General features: G+C 30.1%; 1 protein-coding gene and 1 long non-coding RNA gene across 2 annotated transcripts; one reads left to right on the forward strand and one right to left on the reverse strand.

Moving 5' to 3' along the window:
- Positions 1–5,233: 5,233 nt before the first annotated feature.
- On the reverse strand, positions 5,234–7,744 carry LOC133036614 (uncharacterized). Its single transcript, XR_009687187.1, has 2 exons — positions 6,879–7,744; positions 5,234–5,765 (listed from the first exon to the last, which is right to left on the reverse strand). It is a non-coding gene; the product is annotated as an uncharacterized LOC133036614 (long non-coding RNA).
- A 1,436-nt stretch (positions 7,745–9,180) lies between these two features.
- Positions 9,181–11,510, forward strand: LOC115714862 (acyl-acyl carrier protein thioesterase TE3, chloroplastic). Its single transcript, XM_030643626.2, has 5 exons — positions 9,181–9,645; positions 9,738–9,838; positions 10,537–10,646; positions 10,837–10,932; positions 11,042–11,510. Exons 1-5 carry the CDS (start codon positions 9,437–9,439, stop codon positions 11,156–11,158), a joined length of 633 nt encoding a protein of 210 aa, XP_030499486.2. The 5' UTR covers positions 9,181–9,436; the 3' UTR covers positions 11,159–11,510.
- The last annotated feature ends 1,563 nt before the right edge of the window (positions 11,511–13,073 follow it).

Below are 13,073 nucleotides of genomic sequence, written 5' to 3' on the forward strand. Positions count from 1 at the left end.
TAATCACAACCATTTAATAGTAATCCAATGGCTTAAAAAAATGTAACCATGATGGTTACAATAAAAATGTAACCATTGAAACCCTTCCATATATATATATTAATACATACTATAAATTATTCTATAATGAAATGTAACCACAAAAACTTACAAATACATGTAAAAGGAAAGTATACTAAGTTATATATCAATGATATTTTATATACGCTAATTAGTAATTTTTTCACTGAACTTTGACATATAGTAAATCGTGCCCTCTGAATTTTTTTAGCCGTTAAAAATTCCCCCTGAATTATTGAGATTGTTAAATTTAAAGACTTTTGTCTAATTTCATTCAATTTTACTGTTTCAGTGATTGTTTGTGTACTAAACCATGCTCCCCAGACTTTGAAATCTACCAAATCATGCTTCTCAAACTTTGATATGTACTAAATCATGCCCCTTGAACTTTCATTCACGTTAGAATTCTTTTACTAAAATTAGACAAAAGTCCTTAAATTTAACAATCTCAATAGTTCGGGAGAAATTTTTAACGACAAAAAAAGTTCAGGGGGCACGATTTAGTACATGTTAAAGTTGAGGGAAAAAATTACTAATTAACCTTTTATATATAACACATTTACATATGATGTATATTAATGTGTAGAAAAGGGTCAATTATTGTAGGTGAAGAATGGGCCGGGGGGCCATGGTTGGATATGTTGGTACTTAGTAGCTAGATATATACAATAGTGTGAAGATAGAGTCTTGTATGGTCTCATCACCAAAAGATAGAGAAAATTAAAGGGTTTCTAAATTGGGTCAAAATGGCTTTATTGGTGGAAGAAAGATGCCATTTTTTGTTACCTATATTTGAACGTAAAGAAAGGCTAAAAGACAAGTCATGTGATTGTAATGAGAAGAAAGGTAAAGATAGATATATATTCAATTAACAACATTATTATTTTTCCATAAAAAAATATGAACATTATTATTTTTCTACAATTCTAGATTCATCGGATGATGAATACAATAATTGTGAGAAGGAAAGATGATGATGGTGATGATTGTACGCAACACCGAGTATTTAACCTAACGAAAGGGTTTTTTTTTTTTTTCGCTTTGTAACGAAGAATAGAAGTTCGAGTAGGACCAGAGTTAATATTTGTACATATTTGTTCCTCTTATCGTTGAGGTTCCATTTTTTTTTTCTTTACGAGTATTCGAGTTAGGAATTGTGTATATATCGGTGCTTATTAACAAGTTGTGTATAGTATATTTTGATTGAAACATAAAATGTTATAATAAATTGAAAAAAAAAAAGAAAATTAATGAAGATATTATAGTAATAATAAAATTTTACACCCAATGTTTTAATGAAAAAAAAAATAAAGAAATAAATAAATAATAAACTTGTGTTGTTGTATTAGTGCACGCGTGTTTGTGGGGTGGGGAACTACCTATTATCCTAAGGCTAAAAACTATGATTGGATTGACTGAAAATGAAATTCATACACAAAGAACAAACCATCAACAATTTGTATTGAGTATTGTTTTTAAATATTAGTGGTGTTAGTATTTTTTTATAGATGACGTATTATAATTGATTAACGATATTTTTTAAAAGTTATTTTCTTAAATTATATGAGATCTAATAATTAATTATAACAATAATAATATGACACCGAAAAAAATGCCGTAAATATATATATTCTATATTAATTTTTTGTTTAGTTTGCATTATCTTACACCAATAACATGTGTAAGTAAGCATAATGTGTTTTTTTAATGATTTAGAATGTTTTAAAATATAAAAATTGAATAAATGCATATTGCATGCAGTGATGAAAGAGAATATAAGAGAAAGAGTACAATATTAATTTGGTATACATATTTACAACTTGAGCATTGTTATTATTTACTATAGTGGTGCTCAACTGTGTTATCCTGTGATTAGTTAATAATATTTAAAAAAATTTATTACATTAAATTATATAGGATTTGATATGACACTTTAAATGATATTAGACAACACTACTAATATCTTTTATCATTTCTCTTAGACATTAGGTAATTGATGAAGAGGTTTGTCCTAAAAAAAATATATATCTCCAAAATAAATTTGTTCACAATTTGCCTTTCCATTTTGTAATTTCTACCTCCGTCACTAGTTCATTGCTCGAAAGTGGATCATAAATATAGTTCGAATAGAGGTTTGCAAAGGATCACCCCTGGGCTAAGATGGACCATGCCAGCATCTAGGGTTCATCGAGATAATGAGCTCGAAAGAAAAAAAAAAACTTTTATAAATACAAACAATTTTTTAGTAACTTTTTTTTTAAATATTACTTATTATTTTAAGAGTAAATAGTGTCATAAATATTTAAATTTTTAATTTTTAAGCGATTTAAACTTAATAATTTTTTTAATGGCATAAGTACTAAATATTAGTAAAAGATAATTTCTTTAATTTCGCTAGTACAATCTTCGCTAATATCTTAAGACCTAAATTCTAAATTATTAAATCTGGACAGATATATGTAATATGAGTCATTTCAAAATCTTCTTTTAATAAAGCAGAGTCTGCATTACGAAAGTAAACAAAACTTACAAAACTTATAATTTTACTAACATTGAATACTTATGCTACTATAAATAATCATAAAATTTATGTCATTTACAATTTCAAATATAGAACTTTAAGTACTTATGTCAAAATTATATCTTATTTTAATAATGACACCAAAAATTCTATCTTTCCAAAGGTGGAACAAAATTCAGAGCCTATTATTGGTCTTAAGTATATATATTAGAATCACTATCACAAACACAATAGTTTCAACAAAATTAAAATTTAAAATTTATTTACCAAAAAAATTTAAAATTTTAAAGTCATGTAAGTGTGAAGGTGACATGAGTATAATAGCCTCATATTTTTTCAAGCTGTGAAGCACTAATTACTTAGCCGACTCTATCTCTCTCTATATATATATAGATATAGTGTGTGTGTATATATATATAGGTGAAGTTTGACGTCTTAAAATTCATGATTTTGAAAATATTTCTGATAAGTATTACAGCTGCAACTACTTTATTATGTATATTGATTGATTGATTGTGTTAATTAGTCGAATTTCAATCCCATTTTAAGAGAATTTCTAAGTCAACATGCCATTGATCAAATATGCCAAATGTAGAATTTTTTATGTGCTACTTTGAATCATGGAATTTGCAATACATGAAATAATTTCACACAATAATTGTAAAGTTTTAATTATTTGGCTTCTCCTCCTAGCTAATTGAAATTATTTGCCTAATATATAACTCTCTTATATTAAATTAATGTGATTATTTAACTAAAATATTTTTTTGAAAGAGATTTAACTAAATTTATTAGTTTAAAGATTTTTAAAACTAACTAAATTATGCTTGTTCAAAATGCATTCGGATAAGGCTCCGAGGCCAAATAGTATGGGGCCAAGTTTCTTTTGGAAATACGAGCACATAGTGTCCGATGTTGTTAAGTTTGGTTCGAGATTTCTTTTAGGTATTTTGTGTAAAAATAATAATAATAATAAAAATTTAAAAAAATATTCTCAATGTTGCATAATTCTAATTGGACCAAAATGAGATAAGATGTAATGTAGAAAGGAAAATTTGAAGAATACCCAATTTATTATGGGGAATTTTTAAAAATACCTAAGATTTTGAAAAATAAAAGAATAAAATTACAGAACATGGAATAAATTACAAAATTACGGGAAGAACATAATTATAAGGAAATTTTTGTTATTGTTTTTATTAAGAAAGTTTGCAAAATTATGGATATTTTTTTTTTTTTAAGAAAAAGTTATTTTATGGGAAAAATTTGAAAAGAAAAAAGTATAAAGTAACTAGTTATCCTAAAGAGGTAATTAGTTACCCTAAACTATTCTTTCCATATTTTTTTAACCTTAAGAAAAGTTTCCAATAATTTTTTTTTTTTCAAAAAGAATACTAATCTTTTATTGTATTAAAACTCATAAAATATATAATTTCTTTTAATTATAAATACAAATTTTATTTTTCTCTAAAAATATTCATAACAATACAATAAAAGTATAAATTTGTAACTATATGTTCCAATTTTATAACCAATATTTACAAATCAAACTTTTCTATGTATTTTTGTAAGAAAAATTTTATTTGTATGCTTAAAAAAATATCCCATATCAAAATTTAGACTTCCAATTTATTTATACAAAATAATTCTTTTATTTACATATTTTCTTTATTTCACCCTTGGCTAATAAAAAAAAAGTAATCACTCTCTCTCTCTCTCTCCATCTTTTCGCTCCTTATGTCTCGACCTATCTCGATGGACGACCGGACCTAGGGGTATTCATTGGATCACATCTAATATTTTTAAGCCTATCCAGATCCGATCCAATCATATATTGGATGTTAGATTTTACCATCCGATCTAATTAATTTTGTCATCCAATCGATCCAACATCCATTGGATGTTGGATTAAATCGGTTCTATCCATTGGATGTATTTCATATATATTTATTTGTTTAATTTGAGTTTATCTAATATTTTAGACCTAGTATTTTTTCCATTTGTTTTTTTGTTTTAAAACATTTCTGTTCAAAGAAGAATGAACAATGGCAAGAAAAGGGATTCATCCAATATTTTAGATCCAGTATGTATTGGATTGGACTGGATCCATCCAATCCAAGAAAAAAAAAGTAAAACTTTAATGTTAATTTTCATATATACATATAGATTTGACGTATAACAATATAAAATCTAATTACTCATCCAAACTAAATGAAAATACTAATTAGTTCGATTGGATGTTGGATCTATTGGATTTTTAGACACCCCATCCACCATCCGATCCGATCTAATTGGATATTTAAAAATAACATCCAATCCGATCCGATCACAATTGGATATCCAATGTTTGGCGGTCGGTTGTAATTGGATCGGTCGGTTCTCATTGGATTGGATCGATTTATGCACACCCCTAGCCGGACCTCATCATCGAAAAGAATCGTACACATTTATCTCAATAATGGATAAGTGCTGTTCAAAGAATTTCTTAAACGTTTAGATTAATATGTAATTTATTTTCAATAAATCTGTGTGGTTGTTGTTTGCATTGATGTTATTTTGTTGATTATCCTTTAAAATAGCGAGATCTGGTTTTGTCGTCAAACTGGGTTTTTTAACAAATTATTGATGCTTTTTCGATTATATATCGACATCTTCTCGATAATTGATGAAAATTTTCGATAATTTTTTAATGGTACATTGATACTATTTAGACTCTAGACAAAATATAGTAAAAAATAACAAAAGTATCACACAAGACAGAATCATCGATAAACCACCAATATACTATTAATAAACCATCGATAATCATTTAAATTACTTAGCAAGAAAATATCAGCCTGCCATCAATAAACCATCGATAATATAGTATTACCAAAACCATCTTTGACTATCACTCTCACTTTCTTTGCATTCCACATTTTGTGATAAAGACAGGCTGCAAAGATAAACCTCCATTTTAACTTCACTGCAATCTTCTTTCTTGAGGAAAGGATGGTTAAGGATCCACTTGAGAAGCTCCTGTCCCAAAACCAAATTCAAAGTCTCAATTCTCAGATTCCACTTGCTTGTAAATCAAAGTCTTTTGATCAAGTCACATCCACCCAAAAGATTGCTTGTGGTATTCCTATTCACTTCATCACACAAAGCACAATCCCCTAGTTCATTGCCAAAGATCATTCCAAGCCTGGAGTGGGTTGGTATTGCATTAAGATACACCTTTTAAAGGAAAAATTTCAAACAATCAAACTTGTCTAAATAAAGGTTGTTGTGACAATGATATAATTCTAAATGATATTTGATAATTTCTGTGGTTTGGAAAGCAAATGGAGTTGCTCATTTATTAGCCAAAACAGTTTTAAATTTGAAAGCTTGTGCTTGTTGGAAAGGGGGGTTGATCCCTTTGTTGTGAGTGTTGTTTTACAAGCAAACTTGTCTTTTCATGTGTAGTGTTGCTTCTATTTAATGAATTTCTCTTTAAGAAATATAATTAAATGTTTATTTTGTTCTTTAAAAAAAGATAATTATATTGTATATAGCTAATTTTGGTGTACTATCATTTCCTTACACCTAAAAAAAAAATATGGAGTAGTCATTTAAGTTTACCTAAATTTTTATATCTTCAAATGTAAAAATTTAGGTAAAATTTAAATGAATACCCAAAATTAGGTATATACTAAAGGAGGAAGACTCTTGGGTTTAGTCCCACACTTAAAGGAGGATAAGATCTAAACTAATCTAATTATATGGAGTCAATTAAATTCATTTTAATTACAAAAAAAAATTTAGATATTTAATTACAATTAAATTGTACATGAAAATAATTGGATTATAATTAGATTGAATCGATTATTATTAGATTTAATGATTTGTCTCTTGTAAGTTGAGTTTACAAGGCTCAGTATTATCCTAAAGGTACTTTTCTTACAACTGAATTTAGAAATAATCTAAGCTTTATTTGAAAAAGTACTTTTAAATCTCAACACTTAATTAAGGCTGGTGCGAGATGTAATATTGGCCCTGGTTCTAAAGGACCATTATTGGCTCCCTAACAAGAAAAATCTGTTTGTTACTTCTGATCTGGTTGGGCTTGATGACTGCACAGTTGATAGGTTTATGACTGTAGAAAGTCAAAGTTGGGATGTGGAGCTCAGATATTTTTTATTCAAGAGATTGTGAGATTATTCTCAGTTTGCAACATAGTTCTGCTGGTATGGATTCTTAGCATGCTCATTTAATATTTATGGCACTTATTTGGTGAAGGATGCATATGAATACTAGCACAAAGAAGATTGCTTACAGGTGGATGTAAATGATGTGGCTATGTGGAAGTTTGTTTGGAAGCTATCCATTTTCCACATCAGAAGCCTTGTTCTGATGCAATTTTTGAGGAAGCAGCGATGCTCGGCTAGGCGATTTGGAATGCCCGCAATGATGTAGTTTGAAAGGGGAAAGTATGCTACGTCTTTTGATGTGGTGCTTTCAGCAAGATCAGTTCTTAATCAGTGGAAGGTTTCTCAATCTAAAAAATATGGTCCTTTGTTTTTTTTCTTCGGGTTTGGACACAGGACTTGAGCATTATACTGAACTAGGTTTGAACAAGATTAAGGTAAATGTTGATGGTGCTTTATTTCTTTCGAAAGGCTGGTAGGGGGCTAGAGGTGTGGCCCGTGACTGTCGTGGTCAGCTTCTTAAAGCTTTTTCTACGAGTAAGCCTGGCTGTGTTGATGATGCCATCGTTGAGATCGTCAGCATTAAGGAGACTCTTATTTGGATTAAGAGAAAGGGCTGGATGGATGTATAACTTGAAACTAATTGTTTGGTTGCTATCCAAGCTTTGCATAGCTCAATCTATATGCCATCACCCTTTGGTCTTTTGGTCTAGGATTGTAAGCTCATTTTAGACTGTTTAAAGTCTGTTGAGATTCATTTTGTTAAACGATCTGTAAACAAAGCTGCGCATGGTATTGCGTGTAGCTCTTGTTTCTATCCAGTTCGTATGTTTACCAAAAATAATACTCGAAATGAACTTTTATCTATTGTAATGCTTCAAGCTTCATTCTAATAAATTTTTCATTACCTTTCAAAAAATAATATTATATTTACTTATATTTAATAAACAATATTTGAATTTAATATTTACGTGCTGTTTATTAATTATCATAGACTTTATTACACCCAATTAAAGAAATTTTTGAAGAAAAAAAACCCTTCTTAAGAACTCTAGTATAGTGATATTTAGTTTGGAATATTGACAGCAAAATTACTTGAATTTTATGTTTTTAATACTTAACCACAAAAATTAAAATTTTAGCAACAAAACTTACTGAATTTCTATTCTGTTTTGCTCATTACACTACCTGTTATATTATTGGTTATAATATAATAATAGTGATGATAATAATATATGTGTAACTAATGACATGCAATTACTCACACTAATCAATTTTTTTTTCTTTCGCTGATTCAAAACTCGTGTGAGATTAAAGCTATAAGAATTAATGATAGGAGATAAAATTTATCACTTTTTCATAGTGCATATGTGTTCCATTTAATTTCGCATTTAATATACGATTTATATATGCTTCATATTTCATTCATAAAATTTCTAACATGGACCTCATTTTTTCAAGTCTCACTCCATATTAGTGTCAGGTCCGACCCTGGGCTAAGGCGGGCTAGGCCCGTACCTAGAGCTCACTCAAACCTAGGACATAAATTTTTTATATAGTATATTTTTTTGCATTAAAAAAGTAATATTTTTGAAATTTTTTATAAAAGGAGGCACAATAATACTCACATTTTACTTTGGAATAATTACATAAGGCACTATTTTTTGTAAAATAATTATATTTTTACGTTCAAAAAATGTGTTTTTTTTAACATTTTACGGTTTTCCAAAAAATAACACGAAAATAACATAAAGTCAACAAGAAAACTACATAAAAGTAACATGAAAATAACATTAAAATAACCAAAAAAAAATAACATACAGATAACAAAAAATCAACAACAAATTAACAAGATTACAACATAAAAAGACTATATTTTCTGTAAATAAAATTAAAAAAAAATCTTAAAAATGTTTAAAATTCTGTGAAACCGAAGTTTTGTAATTTTTTGTTGTTTTTATGCTTTTGTGAAATAATCCCTTTTACTTTAGATAAAGGGTAAATACTATTTTGGACATTGTGTTTTGCAACCAATTGAACGTCTATTTTGTTAAATGATAAAATGGACCCTATATTTTTCAAAATATTAAAAATATGACCATGAGCTCAATTTTTAACAATTTTATTTTTTAATATAGCCAATTTTAAGACAATTTTTAACACGAACAGATAACCAGTTTTGTCATAACATCATTAAATTAGATTATTATTAAGTTTTATCTGACATAAAATCAGTTCAGGGTCCTATTTGTAGAATTTTAAAAAATATAGAGTTCATTTTATCATTTAACAAAATAGAGAGTCCTATTAATAATTTTGGCAAAACAAGAGTCCAAAATAATATTTACCACACACACACACAACAAATTTCTTTAGCCCATTTACAAAAGGCCGACCCTACTAATATTTAAAGAGTATAGTTAGGGTAGTATCTCTAACTAACTACAATACATAATATTCATTTTTTTTTCCAATTTTTTTTAGGAACACTCTGGCCTCTACGTAAGTCCGCCCATAAAGTTTAAATATTTATTTTTGGGAGAGACTTTAAAGTCATTAAATGAATAAACAGAGTTAGTTGGGCCGTTAATAACAAAGGCACCTTCTTAGCCTTTACATACACTTTTGCTCGGACCTATTCCGACCGATCATCCACTTCTACTTCCGGCGACAATTACAATCCAACATGTTGCTCACCTTGTCTCCTTCCTACAATCCTCACGCGGCTCCGATTCTCTATCGCCCCATTTCATCTTCCCCTTCGTTTTCGTCATCTTCATCACTTGCTTTCCCACTTACTCGGCGGCTCCTCACTCCGCCTCGTCTCCGCTCGTTCCCCAATTCGACTTTGACCTCATGCAATTCCGTTCCGTTCGATGTCAAAGGTGGCAAAGGGTACCTACATTGCTTTCTTCTTTCCGAGCTTTATTTGGGATTTTTTGAATTTCAAATTCAGGGTTTCAATATTTTGGGATTTTTTTTTGCAGAATGAACGAGTTTTATGAAATTGAGCTTAAAGTTCGTGATTATGAGCTTGATCAGTATGGTGTTGTGAACAATGCTGTTTATGCAAGTTATTGCCAACATGGTACACATTTTTTCTTGGTTTAGAGATTATACATTCCTTTTTGATCATTTTTCAAGTGTAACAAATTCAAATGCTATAGTTTGATAGAGCAGAATTGTTGAATGTGATACTCTGGTTTTAGGCACAGTTTTGTAGCTTTTAGTTTGGTGATCCATGTTTGGGGTTCTTCATTATCAAATTCAACTATGAAGTTACAATTTTTTTTGTGTAGTATGAATTTGTCTTCAGTTTTCTGGCTCAACTTTTTACCTTTCTGTAAAAATGGGCTATTCAATCCTTGTTTAACCCTAGTTCCCATTGTCAATGCGGGTAGAGCAGCTTGGTAGCGCGCAAGGCTCATAACCTTGAGGTCTCGGGTTCAAATCCCGTATAAAGATTTTGGTAAATGTCCTGTTAGTGTTAGCTATTGTAGGAGAAGTAGAATAATCCAAGAACCAAGATTTGTTTAAACACTCCCTAATGAATTATTATTTGAATTTGCAAAACCCTATGTGATGTGTTTCAGTTACTTATAGTTAACATTTCTCTAGATAATTAGGCATGAAAAGTTTATAATAAGTTCTATTTTGTTAAATACTTTGAGCCAAATTTGTTACTTTGTTTTCCTCCTCTCTTCTCCTTTATGCTATGCTTCTGCTGTTTATACTTTATATATGACATTTGTGGTATCTGTCTTGTTCTTTCTTTACCTTAAATAGGTCGTCATGAGCTTTTCGAAAGTCTTGGTCTAAGCTGTGATGCAGTTGCTCGCAGCGGTGATGCATTAGCATTGTCGGAATTGTCATTGAAGTTCCTTGCACCTCTAAGAGTATGTCTATTTAATGTTTTTGCTTTATTTGCAAAATGCTTTAAAACTATTGAGCCTTTGATTTTCTTCGATGATGGGTTTAATCTACAAGTTTAATGTTAATTTGTCCTGGCTTAGTGTTTCTGTTAAAGAGGGTTTCTACTTTCTACAAGATAACTCTTACTTATGTCACCTTGCTGTGCTTCACTAGAGTGGAGACAAGTTTGTTGTGAAGGTAAGGATATCTGGCTCTTCAGCAGCTCGCTTCTATATCGAGCATCTCATCTTGAAGCTGCCAAATCAAGAGGTATCTCTCTCTCTTTTTTTTTTTTTTTAACTTTCTCTTCTTTGAAATGACATCACTGAAAGGAACTTCTTCATTCTGTATGACTGATTATAACATGTATTATCCACAGCGTATTGTGGAGGCACAGGCCACAGCAGTTTGGTTAGATAAAAACTATCGCCCTATCCGGATACCCTCAGAGGTTAGATCTAAACTTGTTCAATATATCCGCCACGAGGAGTCATGAATCGGTTGCTGCAAGATGAACTCTAGTTGAAAATCTATGCTTTGATACAGTTCGCCTGAGGTGGAACTGATCTCTTTCTTATTAACCCTTAACGAAAGAAAGAAGTAATATTGAAAATATGAAGGAAATAATATTAAATTTCTGTGATTTTCCATATAGTTTAAATTATTATAGTAATATAAACTTTAGTTTGAATGATTACAGAACCAAACTTGATTGGAAAAATCAATAAATTTAATTGTAACAACTCAACTGCTCTGCTCAAGAGGTCATCAAATTCTTGGTTGTTTCTAAAGAAGAAAATACATATTTCAGCAAAGGTCATAGTAGTGTTTTATGCAGTTTTTCTCGAGTGACATTTTTTTTTTCCAATTTGTTTTGCCTAATGTTGATACTTACAATATCTTTAGTATTAATTACTGCTAATAGAAATGCTAAACGCTTTCTTTTACATTTTTCTATCTCACTACATGACTCGTTATGTGCATCCATGTGACATAAATCAATTCTCCATAAGGCCAAAGATTCGGTATGGCAATCTTTAGTGCCAGTTGCATCTCATGCATGCGCCTGTTCAGCATGAGTGTCCGATGTTTAAACCTTTGGGACGAAACTATTTTGCACAGTCTTCTGCTCCATAACAGCAGGATGTTTGGTGGCGGATCTGGTTGTTTTCATGGATTGGCTGGTGCGAGTTAGTGCTCGGGTTAGTTAAAGCTAGCTGTGTGAGATTGCCATGGTTTGTTGGTCTGTGCTAGTTTTGAGTAATAACAGTACACAGGTAGATGATATATTTAAAGATACCTTAACCAACAGAAAAAATTCGAATGTTGCAGCAGTAACTTACATTTGTCGTCTTATATCATGGCAAATGGTGTTGATTTTCGGGTTAGACCTCAATTGCTAGAACTCAAGATGAATGTTGATACAGCATTGTTTGAAGCTCAAGGGCAAGAAAGGTTTGGCTGGGTTGTAACGGACCGTTATGGGCGTCTTGTGGTGGCTCATGCCTGCTTTCAGGAAGGTGCTATTGATCCAGTAGTGCCTGAGGCCATCGAGATCCGAGAAGCTCTTAGCTTGATCAAAATGCAATGGTGGAGTTCGTTTGTGCTTGAGACCGATTGCCTTAGTTTGTCTTCAAACAAATCATATTAGTTTTTCTATGCTTTCTGCATTTAGGTGAGTATTGATGATTGTAAAAAACTACTACATTCAAACTATTCATATTAGTTTTGGATTTGAATGGGAGTGAAGTTTCCACTAAGTTAAACTGTAAAATTGTATGGATACCATTTGTCCATCTTGATCAATTACGCTATTTTTTATGAGCATTATTTTGAGGCATCAAAATAAGTTTGAAGAATTTTCAAAAAAGAAAAGAGAGAAAGGATAAAATTTCAAGTGTAAGTGAACTCTTTTGAAGAACTAGAAAACGCCGTGCAAGTTTGCCACGTGTCGTGAAACTGCGGCAGCCAATGGTTTTATCATACAGTCAACGAGAGACAACGGTGGTTCATGCTACACGTGATTCTGAGTCTTTTGTACCTATCCACAAAATTGGCAGTTAAGACTGGTAGAAATTTTTTGTGAGAAAAAAACCTTTTTTCTATTGATGAAAAGAATTATAAAATTGTAGTACTATTCTTAATATCATATTCTATTAGTGTAATTAATTAGTAGGTTACATATAATTTTAAAAAATAATTTTTAAAAAATATCGTTATTTAATTATAGAGTATAAAAAGTATTGGACACTACTGATGCTCAATAACAATACTCTTAGTATAATATAATATAATAAATTTCTACAATGTCTTTTAAAATAAGTGTACCGATACGTTTTTATTTAAAACTTCTTATAAAATTTTGAAAAATTCAAAAAAAATAAAATAAAATAAACACGCCATAAGCGTGT

Source organism: Cannabis sativa, chromosome 4 (assembly GCF_029168945.1).
Source record: "Cannabis sativa cultivar Pink pepper isolate KNU-18-1 chromosome 4, ASM2916894v1, whole genome shotgun sequence".
Lineage (NCBI taxonomy): Eukaryota > Viridiplantae > Streptophyta > Magnoliopsida > Rosales > Cannabaceae > Cannabis > Cannabis sativa.

Bases quoted from the DNA above. Each gene is read 5' to 3' on its own strand.
- LOC115714862 (XM_030643626.2), top strand. From the start codon at position 9,437: ATGTTGCTCACCTTGTCTCCTTCCTACAATCCTCACGCGGCTCCGATT. The intron at 10,647-10,836 runs GTATGTCTATTT...GTGCTTCACTAG, and splicing joins AGTTCCTTGCACCTCTAAGA to AGTGGAGACAAGTTTGTTGT. The intron at 10,933-11,041 runs GTATCTCTCTCT...TATTATCCACAG, and splicing joins TGAAGCTGCCAAATCAAGAG to CGTATTGTGGAGGCACAGGC.